The sequence below is a fragment of the Solanum stenotomum genome, chromosome 3 (genome assembly GCF_019186545.1).
Source record: "Solanum stenotomum isolate F172 chromosome 3, ASM1918654v1, whole genome shotgun sequence".
Taxonomy (NCBI): domain Eukaryota; kingdom Viridiplantae; phylum Streptophyta; class Magnoliopsida; order Solanales; family Solanaceae; genus Solanum; species Solanum stenotomum.
This window is the reverse complement of record NC_064284.1, coordinates 33,291,954-33,310,924: the sequence shown is the minus strand read 5'-3', so window position 1 is coordinate 33,310,924 and position 18,971 is coordinate 33,291,954. Positions and strand designations below refer to the sequence as shown.

Genomic DNA, 18,971 nt, shown 5'->3' with positions numbered 1-18,971 from the left:
GACTAGGGCTTGCCTTAGAAATACATGATTCAGATCCGATAGGCTTTAGTTTTGCCCCGACGTCGCTCGACCGGCTTAGATCCCTGTAGACTGGTGTAGCAGACTTGAGTCTGATAGTTTGGGCCTTAGTTAGGCAATACGCTTGATCTGATGATAGTTATCCTTATTTACCCGATGTTACGGCTTCACGAGTTAAATCGGCGATGCTAGTTCTGCTTCGCGATTTGAATTTGATTTTCGATTCGGTTCCAAGGACTTACATTGATTGGCTTAGTATGAACGGCATTCCACGGACATTTATGAGTGTGGATCGATTGTGACTCTTTCAACAGCTACATTGGCACCTTTATAGAGCATCCGGTTAGAGTTCCGGCCTCTATTGCCCAGATACCTATACAGAGCATCCGGTTAGAGTTCCGGCCTCAGATACTTGATACTTATGATTGGTTACTTAAGTACTTCTGGTGAGCATCCGGTTCGAGGTCCGGCCTCCGTATTGTCAGATTTTACTAATTGGGGTTGAAGTTCTGATTCGTGTTCTCCGTTCTTGGGTTCTCATATGCAATTCTCTTTAGTTATAGTTATTCTGTGTACTCGTCAGGCTTATGGGGGTCCGTTCAGGTTTTTATTTAACTTGCGCACGAGTGTACCTTCTGGGCTTATGAGGGCCCAGTTAGGTATAGTTAGCTTATAGATTACTTTAGTTAGTTCTTTGTACACTCGTGTGCATTCCTTTGTTAGTTAGACTTTTGTTCTTGACCTCGATTTGCGTATTCCTTCTTTTCATAATGTCTTTACTTTTCAAGTTCAGTCGGCCTATGATGCCTACTGGGTACCTGTGATTTTGGTACTCATGCTACGCTCTGCATCTGTTTTGTAATGCAGGTCCGGGCACTAGTAGCCAGCGTTGATCGAGCTTAGAGCAGACTGATCCGGAGACGATAGTGAGCACACGACGTTTTGTACTATTTCAGCCTCCATCTGTATATATATAGACTTGTCTTTTACCTTCCGAGACAGTCCAATCTCTGTTGTCCACTTTTGGGACTTGTACTCATTTTGTAGTAGCTCTGTACTAGTGACTTCCAGATTCTGGGAGGGATCTTTATTTGTATATATGTTTTTGGTTTGCTTCCGCCTGTTTATATTGTTGTTTGCCTATTCTTGTTTAGTTTTTACCCTTAGACCCATTACTTGTTGTTCCGGGTTACGGGTTGGCTTACCTGCTGGTGGGTTATATTAGGTGCCATCATGACTTGAGAAATCGGATCGTGACACTCATTCTAATGCATTTTGGTTTGGAACCTAGTTCTTCTCTTTATACCTTAGATTACTATGAAGTACTCCCGTAAGCACATCCTAGTTCATTATTAGGTTGAACCCTATGAGATACTTCTTTTAGCATGTCTAGGTTCATTATTAACATGTCTAAGTCCATTCATACTCCTGAACACTTTGAGGTACTTAAGCCTATCTTAGTTCCTCATTATTTTGAACCCTAGGATATACTACATTAAGTACATCTTAGTTCATCAAGCTTGAACTCTAGGAGATGCTACTGAAAGCATAATCTTAGTTCACTAAGGTTGAACCCTAGGAGATGCTTCCACAAGCTTAATCTTAGTTCGTTTAGTTTGATCTCTAGAATATGCTTCTTCAAGCACAATCTTAGACCATTAATTGTGTTGGACTCTAGGAGATGCTTCCTTAAGCATAATCTTAGTCCATGAGGTTTGAACTCCATGAGATGCTACATTAAGCATAATCTTAGTTCATTACTAATCTTGTTGTAGTTGGGATATATCCATAACTGACACGAGAACATATGAGCTATCACATGATCTCTCCCGGTGTTACCCACATCGTTAAGGGTTGGTCCATTTGCCTAAGGTAGAACCGGTTTGTTAGCTTAGTTAGATCCACTAGCTAACTTTCCTATGGGGCACGTAGTTATGGGATACATAGATTGCTACTAGAAACCCAAAATTCCACTAGGTGAAGGCTTTCATCTCATGAGACTCACTGTAGGAAAGCCGAACTCTTCTAGGTGAGAGATCCCATGTTGGAAGCCCAAACTCAACTAGGTGGGAACCTCCATCTCATTTCAATATCCACTCGGTGGTAGGCCTAAATCATATAAGATAACTATTAAGTCTCTACTTTGACTCAAGTTCATAGAAAGATGTCCTTGACAACCAATCCATATTACTTCACTAAATACCTCTTTTAGACTATGTGTGAGCAACTATCACCATCCATGATCTAGGTATGAAGGCTCTTTAGCCTTAGGTTCAATTAGGTGAGAGAGGCCCCTCAACCCTAGAACCATTACTATGTGAGAACACTTTTCATGTTAAGTTAACATTCATGCCTAATATCATATATAAAATTCTACATTAGACATGGATATCATCATGACTTCAAGTGATTCTATCATTTCCTACCATCTATTATTCATAAGGTGAATTAGGTAGGTAAAGATCTTTCATCACAATTCTATTCATTAGACTTCTATTCACATATAGATTTTACTCTAAAAGCCTTAGCATATATAGTTAATCATATTAGCTTTACTCTCAAGCCCTAGTCATCAACATTCATGACTACAAGCCCTATTCTCAAAGCTTTACTTCTACAATCAACATTCATACCTAGATTTCAAGGTATTCTAATCACATTCTTCATTACTAGGTGATTCTAGTGATAATTCATCATAAAGGTTCAACTTCGGGCTTTACAAGTCAAGATCCATTTCATATAATAAAGTCTAGTTCAATTCATGTCTATATGTTCCTAACCTTGAACAATTACTACACATGATATTAATTTTAGAAGATCACTATGAATCTTCAACTTCACCTCTCATGGCATAAACCCACAAAAGAGCAAATTCATCAATTAGGCTAGGGTTAACCATAGAAATTACATAAATTCATCATAATATCATAATTCAATGCTAAATCAAACATAATTAAGTGTCATCCAGTTAATTGGAATCAATCTTCATCACTACCCACAATGTAGGAAGAAACCCTTGCTAAATTGGGGTTTTGACTTCACAATTGGGGGAAACCTAGGGGGCTCTATCGGTGGAAGAACCCAAAGATGAATAAGCTAACATACCTTAATTCAAAGCCCTAACCAAGCTTGAAACAATGGAGGAAAATCTGCCCTCCTTCTTCTCCTTCTCCTCCTCCTCCTCCTTCTTTTTCACTTCTAGAGAGAGAATTATTTGGAGAGAATTTGGGGTCTTAGAAGAATGATTTAACTCACTCAGTTTAGGGGTCTATTAGGCTTATATAGGTGGTTTAATAACTAACTAACCGACCTCCCCTAATCCCCTAACTAATTACCAATTAACCCCTAAGCCCCTAACTTAAAACTAATTTACTAAAAATATGCCCCACCCACGAGACCCCCACCCACAGACCGTGGGTGGGGTTACGAATCGTGTTGCACCTTCGTAGGGGAGGGTTCTGGGGCTTAACATGCGGGGAAGCTTCAGCCTTGACCCACGACCCCAACCCATGGGGTGTGGGTCCATCCACAATTCGTGGATGCCCTTCGTGGGAGGCTGCTATTTTGGACAACTTTTGGGCTGTTTGGGGTCCTCCTCAAGGACCCCTTGGGTGGTCCTTGGGGGGTTGTACCTTGATGCCCTAACCCTAAAACCTTTATTCTAAGTACGAAAATTATTTTTATGATTTTTAACCCTCATACCAAACTCTAAAATTCTAACACAAGGCTCTAGAACTCTCTAGGTTAGTTCACTAGTTTCCCCGGTATTACAAAAACCCTCTTTCAACACTTTTCAGATGGTGATTGAGTCGTGTGACAACTCATTCACTTATATTAATGCCTCGTCAGATATAGACAACATGCACAATCTCAAACGAATAACCGTTTGACTAACTCCATGGATCTCAGAAAACATATAAATACTAATGAAGTTCATTATGTGAAGATTTGGATCATTGCCAACTACTCTTCTAAACAATCATTTCAAGTTCAGCAGTTGAATCATGATACCTATAATTAGGGGCGGCTCAACGTAATTGGAGGCCTAAAGCGAAATTTTAATTTGAGGCCTAAAATATAAACAAACTTCGTATACGTATTTATTCAAAATTTATTTATCTTACACTATTTAGATGAAAATTATTAGTATTTAATGCTGTTTTTTCAGTTATTGATTTTAGGTAAGATTTTATCAACTCAATATTGAAAAACATCCTTTCAATGAGGTAATTATTATATGAATTGTTAATATAATTCTATAAGTAAAGTTGACAAATATTAAACAAAGATAAGAGTTAGAACCATAGAATCTGATTCAAGAATATGATAACTTGATTTACCCCATTTCTATATGTTTGTTGTAATGCTTCAAAACGAAATAAAAAATGAATTTGTAATTCTCTTTGTTCAACACTCTTCACTATTAATTCTTATTTTTAACAAAGGACAACATATGTTAAACTGAGTAAAATAATATATTTTTTAAAATATACTTTTTATCTTAAATAATAATTTTTTTCAATAAAAAATTTAACACATAATTTATTTTTGATAAAAATTTGGGACCCCGAAATTCGGGGCTAAGGCATAAGCCTTATTTTACAAAGGCAAGAATCCGCCCCGCCTATAGTGGTAAATTTTACTCCTTGTGCTAAGGGTGGGAGAACAATAGCCCAGTGGCTCCAACTTCATCCATATCAGTTTCATCCTCATCAAGATCAAAATCAATGGGGTCAACCTGTCTATGTTTCCCTTTAGCTCTCGGAACTGGACGACGATTCACTGCAACCCAACCATCTTCATCGTCACCAAGTTCATTTCCAACATTATTGTTGTTACCATTGTTACTATTACCCCTAGCTCGAGCCTCAACAATTTGTCTCAGTCGTTGTGCTTTGCGCTCTTGATCATTCATTTTCTTTCAAATAAATTTCTCAAGCTTTGGGCCATAAGGAATTAACCGTTCACCCTTACTGTGGGTATTTAACATACATTAACTTGTACCCTTTGGGAACAAAAACAACAAACAAAAAGTAAAATTAAGAAATAAGATTAAAAGTGAAATAATACACACTTGACTTAATTGACAAACGTTTTTCGACAATAACATCAAATTTAATACGTCAAAATTACACCTCCAATAAAGAAGTACGACTCAATAATCGTCAAATATAGAACCCATTAGGTTGGGGGTCGAATCCCACGTCAATAAAACCATTAATTACTTATTTCCCGAGGAAAGTGAAAGTTTTGGGGTTTGATTTTGTAGTAGTGTCCATGAGATAAGTGGTTAAAACACACCTAAACAATACCTTTTTTTTTAGTTTCATACCCAAACTATTGAAAGTGTGAGAAACACACCTAAACTATTACACTTTAGTTTGAAAAACACACCTCTGTGCTGACTGGACCAAATGTGTGTGTACACACTCTTTTGCGCGCGTGTGGCCTTGATTTTCGTCCACATGGCTTCTTCTTTTTTTGTGGAATAAAATATCAAAACACACCTAAACTATAAAATTGTTTGACTACTTTCCCACCTAAACTATTAGGAGAGTGAGAAACACGCCTAAACTATCATTCATAAATTTGAGAAACACACCTTAAATTATATGTTACACTAGTTGCTAAAGCTCGCTCAAAAGGGACTGATATTTGTATATCAATGATGCCATACAAGGAATCCACGACTCCCTTTGATAGCTTTAATAATTTGAGGGGTGAGTAATTGTCCATGACATCAGATTCTATTTTTTTTTTTTTTTTTAATAACTAGTTAGACTATATTTGTGGTATCATTATGCCACCAAATAGAGCATATTTTCTTTCTATTGAATTGTCGCTTTTTACAGACTACTTCATCAATCATTTTCTGATTACGATTATTTAAACAACCATGAGCAACTAAGGACAGAAGTCACCAAAGCATTTTTAGTAGCTCGAAGTAAAAAATTGATCGGCTCTAGTTTGTATAGTATAGAAACACAGAAACCAAGTAATGCTTTAATTTGCTGAGAAACAGAGAAAGATGCTTCTACACGTTGAAGGTTAAACTTTAATCTTTTGACATGGTGGAATTTGTTTCCATGTGGCAATCTATGTGGCATTTAAAAAAAATAAATTGAGAGAGTGTAATACACACACTATCATATTTTATTTGAGGTGTGTTTTTCAAACTAAAGTGAAATAGTTTAGGTGTGTTTCTCACACTTTCAATAGTTTGGGTATGAAACTCAAAAAAAAGGTATAGTTTAGGTGTGTTTTAACCACTTATCTCTAGTGTCCATTAATAACTTGGGAGTAATGGAAATGGAAAATATGAGAAAGCAGGTAAACGGAAATGTCATCACTTCTCCGTCGGAGAAAAGCTTTACTCTCCATTTACTCTCGGAGTAATGGGTACACCAACGAGTCAAAACCAAGAGGGCTCACATCAGCGCCTCCCATCGAAGTTGGGTTTACAGAGTCAGCCGGTCGAGGTGTGTTTGCCACTCGGAGAATCGGTGCTGGCGAACTCATCCATACTGACAAACCCATCCTCTCTCACCCTTCTCTTTCTTCAATTGATAGCGTCTGTTATTTCTGCCTCAAAAATGTAGCATCAAATGTTCCCTTTTGTAGTGACGAATGTAGACAACAATCCAAGGTATATATATGAAACCCCCCCCNCCCCCCCCCCCCCCCCCCCCCTTTGTTTTTTTTCTTTTTCTGATATGTAGTTCTGGCAAGGATAAGAAATAAAACCTGTTTCAAACTGGACAAATTATTGTGAATTCTGTGTGATTTTGAACATATTAAGTGAAATGCCAATAGGGTTCCTGTTAGATCATTCGAAATTTTATTAAAAGACTGAAATTTCGTGCTTACCATCATTATTGGACCTTATAACAAGCTTGCTGTATTAGTATATCTCACTTCTAACTCATGTCATCTTACTGTTTTAGATTTTTTACGACACGGAGAAGCAAGCTGATTGGTCACACTTTCATGAATACTGCCGGTATGAACAGTTTCTACTTTCCCTCCATCTTCCATCAAATATTACTTGTTTGATACAATGCGTTCTTGCCTATATTGTATATGGTCTTTATTACATGGTTCACTTCGATGCATACCACCTTTATACATGAGAAATACAGTTTTGTATAGGTTAAGAACACTAATTTCAAGTCTGAATAAGATAATAAAGGGCATCTTTCGCTATGTTAATATGTGCCAACAAAGAAAATAATTGAAGCATTTATACATCTATCAACACAAATATTTGATTTCATTAAGTTAAACAAATATATTTTAAAAATTTTGATAAATTTTGTTTGAGTTAAACTTCGGGATACTATGGGAATGGTCCCATGTACCATTTGTTAGGGGATAAATGATGTGAGATAACTTACATTTACATTTTTAGAATTGTTTGCTTTTTTGAATACTTACATTTTCGGAATAACTCCAAAACTTAAGAAGAAGGGGGATTTCATCTATGCTCTAGATGTCGTATGTGCGGTGCACCCAGAGAAAACAATAGCCATCTGTTTCTACACTGTCCTATAACGGGACAATTGTGGCAACTTTGTTTGAACATGGTAGGACTAGGATGTTCTATGCCAGCAACAAGTTGTGATTTATTGAAGTGCTGGAACTATAATGATGGTGTAGTGAGACAAAAGGAGAGGTGGAAACTTGTCCTTGTTTGTATATGGTGGACAATTTGGAATGAGAGGAACTACCGAATTTTTGAAGGCAAAAGCATTTCTGTGTAGAAAGTCAAGATGAATTGTATTCTTTTGTTTCATTTTTGGTGTAAAGAAAACTATGTAGAGGAGACTGAATCACTAGTTGATATGATAGGTTCCTTGTGAAGCAGTAGTCCTAAGCATGGTTGGGTTTGTAATAGATAGCACTGTTATGGTGCAGATATATATATATATATATATATAGACACACACACATATGTTACCAGTTTCAAAAAAAAAAAAAAACTTCAAGAGTAACCTTTTGAGAAAGATATACTTTTTAAGGGCGTTTTTGAGAAAGATATACTTATTGCTTGAATGAATAAACTTCGCCATCCTCTAGCTTATAAGTGGTCCACACATGGAGCATGTTAAGTTCTCAGGTTTCCTATAGGCTAGAATGTGAATTTCTTTTGACAGGTCTGATTTGGGTATTCCAATCATTCTGCTTTTCTGACTAGCAGAAAAATTCTAGTATAAAGGTTGTCTGCATAAGTAGATTCTTTATTACGTTTTGTTGTTTAGTTTCTGTTACCAAATAAGCTCGAGCTTAATTTTGTTGGAAACTAATAAGCAGAAATGTGGAACTTACTTCTATAGTTGGAAGATTGATGATATATTAAAAAATAGAGAAAAAGGATCTTAGAAGAAAATATGAGGGTGTCACAATTTTATTCTCCTATTTTCCCCATTTGAAGTCATTGCCCATTTTGTACTATAAAACCTAAACCATATTGATGTCTAATACTCAATCTCATGTCTGTGGCAAAATAATAAAGATAATGTACAATTTATTTATTCACTCTTTTCAGCTTTTGCAGTGCTGAATTGTGCACCGAAAGGGTAGTGGCTGCGGGTTTCCCTTGTCATAAAAAAATCATTTTTTAATAGGGCAGTGCAACATTATTTGTTTTGGAACAATTGCCTTCGATGCTATCTTCTCAAACTCAACAGATACTCTTTCCACATGTAATAGAAGGAAATATGAACATATGATATTTAACTTTCATTCCATCTTATTCTTCTGCCGACAAACCATAGATCATGGTTTTGTATATGAGGATAGGATAGGTGTTGGAGGTCCATATAGTTTGTGGGAAGGGTACATGGTCACCTTATATAGTCTCGGACAATTCTTTGAGTTAGGCCTAAGATCCATTTCTTTACTTGGTATCAGTGCAGAAGTCATCCCAATTCTCATTTCCGATGTTGAACCCCCATATTAAATTACCCACGCACCAGATGTCCACCTTGGGCGTTAGGGTGTGTGTGAAGAGTCCTACATCGTCCCTCTAAGAGATGCGTGGTTTCTTTAATATGACTTGGACAACCATCACCCCTTGACCTAGGCCCAAGATCCATTTTTTTACATGGTATCATAGCCAGACGCATCCCATTGTATGTTTCCGATGTTGGGCTCCTCCCCGTCTTATATTGTCCATGATCCAGATGTCCAGTCCGGGGCATGCAGGGGTGTTGGAGTCTCACATTGGTTAGAAAAAAGTGTACATGATCTCCTCATATGGTTTTGGGCAATCCTCCCTAGTGAGCTAGCTTTTGGGTTGAGTTAGGCCCAATATACATTTCTTTACAATATGAGTTTAGGGGAAAATCATCCTGTGTTTCATGGTACTATTAGCGATTAAGCTGTGCATAACTATTGGAGTTGCTTTAGAAAATATATATGTGATCTAATGACACATAGATCAAGGAGTATTTATTTCACTTATCTTTGTGAGTTACATATTCTCATTTTGCTTGTTCTTGCTCTGAAGAACTCAAGGCCTAAAGTATCCGCTTCTGGTCAAGAGATTGGCTTGCACGATTATATCTGGAGCGGCCACTCCAGAAACTCTTGACATACTTCAGCCAGCAACATTATCTTCCGAAATGATTTTACTGGTGAGTACTTCAGGTTGAGCCTTTTTCTTAGCAGTTGGAGTTCATGTTGGTGATGTTTTTATTAAAACTTCAAACTATTAACTTCCTTTGCTAGCTGTTTCTGATCCTTGAGATTTTGTACTGTATCTATTTTACTGTAAACCTTGTTCTGAAATCAAATAACAGGTGAGTATCAGCATGTAAACACAGATAAAGTATCTTTGGGTACTAGAGGTGACCATTTCTTTCATAGGACTCCATCGTCTGATTGTGAAGCATCTTAATAAAAAAAAAGTTAAAAAATAACTTCATTTTTGTACAACTTCTTGAACTTTATACTGTGAAGAAGCCTAGTTTCCAAACCAACTGTGTTTTCAATAGCCTATTTGCAATTCCCTTTGATTTGATTGCTGTAGAAGATAAAATAATGGGAGACAAACAGTGCAGACAAAAAATACTTTAGAGTACAACTACTTGCTTTTTGCTTCCTAGGGTTGGTTAGCTTGCAAATATTCAATAAATTATGATTGGAAAAATATTTGCAAGATTTTCTTTTCTTATTGGTTAAAGAATTTTTTTGCAAATCACAATTTACTAAATGCTGATGGTGATAAACCTTGGTTAAAACCAGTGTTGGGGGGAGGCATTAGTGCATTCTATAGGGTGGCTGAACCAGTCAGGTATTGTTAGGAGCAATTGTCTTCATCAGTGGTATTATTATCATGTTTCAGATGCCCTGTACCTCGGTTGTTATATTCTTTGCCTGCTAAAACTTGATGCGACATAAGTTGGGCACTTCACTTCACTAAGACAACGCTTCAATGCAGGCACTAATGCAGTAGGTGTGCACTTTATCGTACATACGCTTTATCTTGAACAAAGCGGCACTAAATAATATTTCTTCCTTCCCATTTTATGTGAAAGTGTTTGACTAGACACAAACTTTAAGAAATTAAAGAAGACTTTCGACGTGTAAGCCAAATGTATGCAAAGATCAAAATTATCCTTTTGAACGAGTGTTGGTGAAAGTTCTGCATGTTTTTTCATTTTCTCTGTTCCTACAAAAGATGAAATTTTATATCGAGTGGTTTCCAAATAAGTCATGTCATGAAGGGTAAAATGAAGATACTAAGATTAGATGGTTTCTGAAAAGAGAAGGGTATTTCAGTGGAGGCAAAACATAGGTGATTTCTTCCTATATGTCCAAGTCTTAGTGGACAAAATTATTCGGTACCTGTGCTGGCGGGAGATAGTAGGTAACCCCATCGAATTAGTTGAGGTGCGCACAAGATGGCCTGGACACCACAATTATAAAAAGAAAAGAAGGGTGTCATTCTTTTTTGGGACAAGCTAAAAATGGAAGTATGTCAGGGACGGAGGCAGTAATATTTAACTTTGTAGTTTTTCAATTCCTTTGGCTCAGAGTAGTCCAAAGTAAATTATTACTGGCAAAGAAAAAGCTGTTGGAAAATGCTCCCAGGCACAGTTCCCAAGTTTTTTCTATCTCCTACTTTATAGGTTTGCTGAACTCCTTTCCTGGTGACCCATTCATCAGAATAGGTCACTTCAATCTTGCTTGTACACATCACGTGAACTCCCCCTGGAAAAATTACCAGCCTCTGTGCTACAAGGACAAAACATGGGGGAATCAGTGCTGTTAGAGGTCTTATGGAGGGTCCTTGGGTTGTTTGTGGAGACTTCAATGTCACCAGTTCTCCACAGAGAAGAGAAGTTTCAAAGTAGATCTAGAGAAATGGTAGAATATTTTGACTTTATTGCAAAAGAAGTGTTTTTAATGCTTTGGGCAGGGGTTAAACATTGGCTCCAGATAAGGCACCTGGGACGGATGGATACACTATGTGATTCTTTCATTCTTGTTAGGACGTTGTAAAAGAAGATGTTATGTAAACTTTGAGGAGTTTTCACACAGAAATATTTTGAGAAGAGGTTTAATGCATCATACACAACTATTATACCTTAGAAGACTGGGGACAGAGAGTTGAGAGATTTTAGACCTATTAGCCTAATTGGATCATTGAGGCTACCGTCTCTTCTGTTGATTATTTACTATCTTCCTTATTGGATGGTATGTTTTATACACTGTTTTCCTCGCCTTTAACTTGGATTTGATGTACTTGAGCTGAGGGTCTTTCGGAAACAGCCTCTCTACCTCCACGAGGTAGTGGCAAGGTCTGCGTACACTCTACCCTCCCCAGACCCCACCTAGTGGGATTTCACTGGGTATGTTGTTGTTGTTGTTGTTGTAGCCTAATTGGATCAGTTTAAATTTTTTATCTCTAAAGTGTTGACTGAGAGATTAAAAACAGTGATCTCCAAGCCAGTTGATAGAAATCAGGTGACTTCCATAAAGGGGAGGCAAATAGTGGATCCAACACTGTGGCCAATGAGTGTGTTGATTCTAGATTAAAGATGAAGACACCTGGAATTCTATGCAGACTGTTAGTGTTTAACAGAGGAGAATAAGAGCTGATTGAAGAAGAAAAAGGAAAAATGAAGTTTATTGATTAATTTGAGACGCAATAAATACATCGCAGCTTAATTAAGATGATGTAAAGTAATGCTAAAATATCTGCTAAAACTAAGTTACTGCTTGCTGAGATTGAGGAACTAATCCTTAACAGTAGCTAACAAAGTTTTAATCTGACCAGGAAACAGAAAACAGCTAAAAAATAGCAATTTATTCTGGTGCGCACTTCCTCAACATTCTTCTGCCCTACGTCATCTTTTAGCTTCAATTTTGGTCATGTAGTTCTAGAAGACAACTGCAACACTCCTCCTGGCTCAAGAATTGCATAGTCCAAGCTTCATTCTAAGGAATTCAAACCTGTTAACATGAAATGGCTTAGTGAATACATCAACAATTTGATCTTCCGACTTTTAATAAACCAATTCCACCTCTCCACCTTCTTGTACTTCCCTGAGAAAGTACAATTTGATATTAAAATGTTTGTTTTTCCATGAAAAACTGGATTATGAGAAATTGCTATGGCTGCCTGATTATCCACAAACACTTCCGTGCTTTCTTGTTGCTCCAGATCAAGATCTAACATAATCTTCCTTAGCCAAAGAGCTTGATTAACAGAGCTGTTGCAGCTATAAATTCAGCTTCTGCAGTTGACTGTGCCACGATACCTTGCTTCTTTGAGCACCATGAAAAACATCCCGAACCAAGGCTAAAACAATAACCTGAAGTGCTTTTCATGTCATCATCTGATCCAGCCCAATCACTATCTGAATACCCTTGCAACTTGAGGTTCTGACTTTTCCCGAACCTAACACCATAGTCCAAAGTTCCCTTGACATACCTTATCACTCTTTTGGCTGCTTTCATGTGCATTTCACTTGCACAATTCAGAAATCTAGACAAGACACTTACTGCTTGCAGAATGTTGGGTCTCGTGGCAGTGAGATACATGAGACATCCAACCATACTTCTATAACTTACCTCGTCAACCTTGTCACTACCATCATCTGTAATCAGCTTTTCTTTCTGATTCATTGGAGTGTTCATAGGTTTTCAATCTTCCAATTTAAACTTCTTCATTATCTCCCTTGCATATTTCTTTTGACAAATGAGCACTTCATTGTGGATTTGACAAATCTGCATTCCAAGAAAGTAAGACATTTCTCCCAAGTCTGTCATTTCAAACACTTTCTTCATCTCTACCTTGAATTCATCTATCATTTCAAGGTTGTTGCCTGTTACATGAAGATCATCAACATAAAGTGATATAATCACAATATCAGATTCTCTTTTTATAACTAATAGAGTTGATTCGCTTAGGCTTTTCTAAAACCTAAGCCTTGCAAGTGATCATCAATTTGACTGTATCAAGCCCTTGGAGCTTGTTTTAAACCATAAAGGGCTTTCTTCAATAGATACACTTTGTCGTCATGTCCCTTTACAGAAAAACCTTGAGGTTGCTCCACATAAATTTGCTCCTGTAGAAAACCATTTAAAAAATTCGAATTGACATCTAATTGAAAGATTTTCCAACCTTTTTCAGCAGAAATAGCTAGTAACAGCCTTATAGTATCAAGCCTAGCAACTAGAGCAAAGGTTTCTGAATAATCAACTCCAAAAATTTGTGAGTAACCTTTCACAACAAGTCTTGCCTTGAGCTTGTTAACAGATCCATCAGCATTCAATTTCGTGCGATAAACCCACTTCACACCAATGATCTTCCTATGTTGTGTTTTTTCCACAAGCTGCCAGGTCTCGCTCTTCTCAATCATTGCAAGCTCCTCCTCCATTGCAGCTTTCCTCTTGGGATCTGAAACGGCTTCTTCAAATCCAGAAGGCTCTAAAATGGCCACATTGCATCTCTGGTATATGTCAGAGAGCGACCTTGTTCCTCTCACAGGTTGATCATCAATGTTCTCATCTGAATCTAGAAGATTTCTTGTGATCTGCTTCTGGTTAACTTCTTCCCAGTCCCATTGCTCTTTCTCCATAAAAAATACATCTCTGCTTACCATAATTTTTCCTGTATGAGGCTGAGAAATTTTGTAAGCTTTGGAGATTGTACTATAACCAATAAAGACTCAAGGTTCAGCTTTCTTATCTAACTTGCCCCTCTTAACCTGTGGAATATGAGAGAAACAAAAGCAACCAAAGATTATTAAGTTTTGTAAGGACGGCTTATACATGTGCCATGCCTCAAAAGGTGTCTTTTCCTTCACGGCTTTTGTAGGCAACCTGTTTAGCAAAAAAACAGCAGTATTAGCTGCTTCTGCCCATAACTTTTTTGGTAGGCCCTTCTCATATAACAAGCATCTGGACATCTCCATTATCGATCTGTTCTTCCTTTTACTGACACCATTTTGCTGCGGAGTATATGGAACAGTGAGTTGATGCTCAATTCCTGCATTTTCACAAAACTTTTCAAATCGATCAGATGTGTACTCGGTACCATTAACTGATCTAAGCATTTGAATCCTGCAACCACTTTGATTTTCTACCAAAGCTTTGAATTTCCAGAACACTTCAGTTACTTCAGATTTGAACCTAAGAAAATAAATCCAACACATTCGTGTCATATCATCAATGAATGCTATAAAATATTTACTTCCATTAAGAGAAGCAGTCCTATGTGGTCCACACAAATCAGTATGGACTAATTGAAGCTTCACTGATGCTCTCCAAGTTGCCTTGGCAAAAGGCATTCTACTTTGCTTTCCCAATTGACATGTGCTGCAAGTTGCATGTTCATCCTCCATAAGTGGTAGTCCTCGAACCATATCTTTCTTCAGCATGTACAAGAGTGCCCTGTGATGGACATGTCCGAGTCTCTTGTGCCATAAAGTTGTTGTCATCTCTTGGCTCGGATAGGCAGCCAATTTTTCCTCCATTGGATCAAAGGAAAAGCTCTTTCCTCTCATTTTAACTTGACAGATTTGTTGGCCCTTTGGATCAAAGATCACACATTTCTTGTCCTCAAACGTAAGCTTAAAACCATTCTCCAAAAGTTGCCCTACGCTCAACAAATTTTGATCAAGTTCAGGAACAGAAAGTACATCTGAGATTAACTTTGTACCTGAGTAGCTTTCAATAGCTATTATGCATTTCCCTTTGGCTGGAAGGTAATCTCCATTACCAATTCTGGCTTTAGAGATTGCAGATCTGTCTAACTATCTAAAAATCTCCTCATCATGAGTCATATGATTTGTACCACCGCTATCAATTAACCAGCTTTCGCTTGAACTTCTACTTGCAAAACAAGTAGCCACAAACAATTGATCTTCTTCTTGTTCGTCTGCAATTTGAGCTCCATTTAATTGTTGTGGTCCTTTTTCTTTGCAAATAGTCTTAGCATGACCAAGTTTATGACACTTTCTGCATAGGTTTTTTCCAACATTTGAAGTGTGGATGATTCCTCTTCCCACACTGTTGACATGGTGGATATTTTCCATCTTTGTTGTCGTTGCTCGAATTGCTTTAAGTTGCAGCAGCTTCTGTTGATGTAGCATAGCTCTTCTTGAACTTCTGCTTCCTACCTTTGCCTCCAGCATTGAACTGATGCCTTGCTTGCAAAGCTCCTTCAACAGTCGCCTTGTTCCTCATCATTCTTCGTTGTTCCTGAGCTTACAAGGAGTTTAAAAGTTCCGCCAAAGTAATGTTTGACAAATCTTTTGTATTTTCTAGTGAAGCAATTGTTACTTCAAACTTTTCAGGTAAAGTAACAAGGATTTTTCTGCACAATCCTTATATTAGAAAGTTCGGCACCAAGTTTATTGGCCAGACTAATAAGTTTATCTCAGTACTCTTTAATTGTCTCAGATTCCCTTCATTTTTTGCATTTCAAATTTCCTCACCAGGTTAAAGACCTTCATGCCTCAAGTTCTTTCATCTCCATAATATTCCTTTTTCAGAAAGTCCCATATTTCCTTAGCTGATTTAAGAGTCATGATTCTGGAAAAAATAGTCGGAGATACTGCAGCCTAGAGACATGCCTTCGCCTTCGACTTCCTGGTTTTCTTCTCTTTGTGAGTTTTAATCTGAGCCATAGTAGGATTGCCTGGTAAAGGAGGAACTTCATAAGCCTCCTCTACTCCTCCCAGAGATCACATGCATCCATGTAGACTTCCATCCTAACAACCCAAATCAAGCTCGAACTGATGACTTCCACCACGTCAAGGTGACACTCTACCGCTGAGTTATGTCCCTTCCCCGCCCCATCGAGAAATAGAACTGACTAATCCTAAGTCAAAGGGTCGAGAAACTCAACGCCACTATTCTTGAACAACTTGGAGCCGGGCCTTCTTTTCGCACTATTACGGAATCTACTGCCTCCCAGAGATCACATGCATCCATGTAGGCTTCCATCCTAACAACCCAAACCTGATAGTTTTCTCCATCAAAAATTGGCGGAGCAATTGATGAAAGAATACCTTCACCTTCCATTATTCTGCAAGCTAATTTTATGGAATGGTTTGATTATGTTTGGGTTTCACTCAATATAACTCAAATTCTCACAAGTCTCTTAAGAACTAAAGGGCTCTGATACCAATGTTAGTGTTTAGCAGAGAAGTATTTTCGACAACATTTTCACCCAAGAAAAATGACTCGTTTAAAAAACCATTGCTCTTATAAAAAAGCTTTCTGGTTTTTCGAAAAGTGAATTTAATTGATTAATTTGAGACGCAATAAATACAGCCAAAAGGGCAACAAAATTATTTATCAAACCAAAAGGGCAACAAATTTAGACGCCGTTTAATTCCGTTCAAATCAGGGTATCCGTCGCAAGGCGCGGATACCCATGCGACTTGTAAGGCTCAATAGCCTTTAGCCTTGTAAGGCTCAGGCCATGCACCTTACAAGGTGCATGGGTGTCTGCGTTTTTTTTTTTTTTTTTGGTTTTGTGAATTGAGTTGCTAGGTATGTTGATGACTTACTATATTTATAAAGAACCAATATAGTGTTTATTTTAAATATTGTTTTGTGCGATCTCTTATACAGTGGATCAATAAACCCTGTATTTGACAAAGCAATTGTTGACTTTGACAAATTCTTCATTGATCAAACTTAAACAACACACTTTTGAATCCACTAATTAATTAATTTCTTTTCACAAATTAATGGTTTTAGACCTTTTGGTTCCGGTCAATGAAACCATGAACCATTTATATATAACTTTTTTATATTTTAAAAATATTGTTAACTAGAGTTCCAAACGAAATTATTTAACGTAATTAAGAAATTTGAAATTAGGCTTTTAGTTGCATGGTCTCTTTCCATTTTTTTATTATAATCTTCCCTACATTGTTTAGTTAACTATAAAAATCTTATCATTATTTTTATGGAAAAAAATGTAGTAGTATATTTGTAGAAGATAGGCTTCATACATTTGTGGTAGTATATTTCTAGAAAATTGTAGAGTTGAGTAAACCACATTAAGAAAAGAGTTAACTTAAAGCAAAAAATTCTCACAACTACTTTTTTTATATGTAATTTGATATATTGAGTACAACATATAAGGGACATGATAGAAAATATAAAAGACAACACTTCTAGAGATTATTGTCTGCCTTGATGCAGTTGTTGTTGTTGTTTATGTCTACCGGTTCCACAGGTTGTGGGTACGTGTGGCCATGTTGTTCTTCGAGGGTTGTTGATGACCTGCAAAATTATATTTATTATTGAATTTTATTAATATTTTATAAATGTGAAAATTGAAATTTTGTCCATTATAACACCATACATATTGTTGTGAAGGTCCAACTTCATCATCATTTTGATTTTGAGACATATCATCCTAGAATAAGATGTAAATCATTAACATATAATTTAATATAAATAAAATATTTTAAAAATGATTTAAAGAGTATATTGTTTACTGTCGAAAAACTCAATCTCCCAGCATGAAATGGTGAGTTTTGAAATTGACGTTGTTGTACAAAACCATAATTTCCTTTGTTGAATTGTTCAAAACCCAAATTTACAACATTAGGAGTTTGAAAGCCACTACCTTCTTCTTGTGTGTAGATGAATCAAGAAAAATTTGCATATCAATGACCAATTGAGTATGATGTTTTAACGTTACAAGATAAACATTGGTCTCAAAAAATTTGGAATGGTGAAATAACTATGATGGAAACACGTTTAACAGTGCGGAGACATGATTATGAATTATGGCAACACTTACAAAATAATCCACTTCATACACGTATACTAAATTATTTTGGTTACACAGGTTTTAGAGGTGTTCTTGAAGTAGGAAACATTCAGTACGATGCAAGCGTTATTACTGCTTTGGTTGAAAGGTGTCGTCCAGAGACTCATATCTTTCATATGAGAACTGGTGAAACAACAATGACTATGCAGGATATGGAAGTTATGTTCGGTATGGTTGTTGATGGTACACCTGTTCTACTAACAAACACTAAATTCATGGATTTGTTTACTAGAAAAACTTTAATTTATAATTTATCCGGTTGGTTTCCTACGGAAGATTGCTTTCAAGGTTTTAGAATATTTTCAGCATCATTAGTTAATTATATAGAAACTTCAAATGTAATAAACGATAATTCCACTGAACTAGAGGTACAACAAAAATTTGGATTATACTTATTTTGGTTGCTTGGAAGAACATTATTTCCTGATAGGAAATAAATTTAATTCAAATTTTTTCATTGAAATGGGTGACTGGCAACACAAGCTGGGGAGTTGCCACACTTTCATACTTGTACCATTCATTATGTCGCTCTATATGCGACGTTTCTGTTGTAAATGGTTTCATATCATTATTGCAGGTTGGTTACCTTTATATTTGTAATTATTATAATTGACTATTTTTAATACTAATAATAAAAATTATT

At 36.7% G+C, this 18,971-nt stretch overlaps 1 protein-coding gene across 2 annotated transcripts in view; it reads left to right on the top strand.

The window, feature by feature from the left end:
- The first annotated feature begins 6,295 nt into the window (after window positions 1-6,295).
- Window positions 6,296-18,971, top strand: part of LOC125859507 (histone-lysine N-methyltransferase ATXR4) — a 17,342-nt gene continuing 4,666 nt past the window's right edge. The window contains exons 1-3 of one of the 2 annotated variants that reach the window (XM_049539280.1): window positions 6,296-6,664; window positions 6,963-7,018; window positions 9,527-9,653. In XM_049539280.1, the coding sequence (XP_049395237.1) occupies window positions 6,359-6,664; window positions 6,963-7,018; window positions 9,527-9,653 (489 nt within the window). In that variant the 5' untranslated portion in view covers window positions 6,296-6,358. The remainder of the gene's footprint in view (window positions 6,665-6,962; window positions 7,019-9,526; window positions 9,654-18,971) is intronic. The other variant, XM_049539281.1, reaches the window with a different exon arrangement.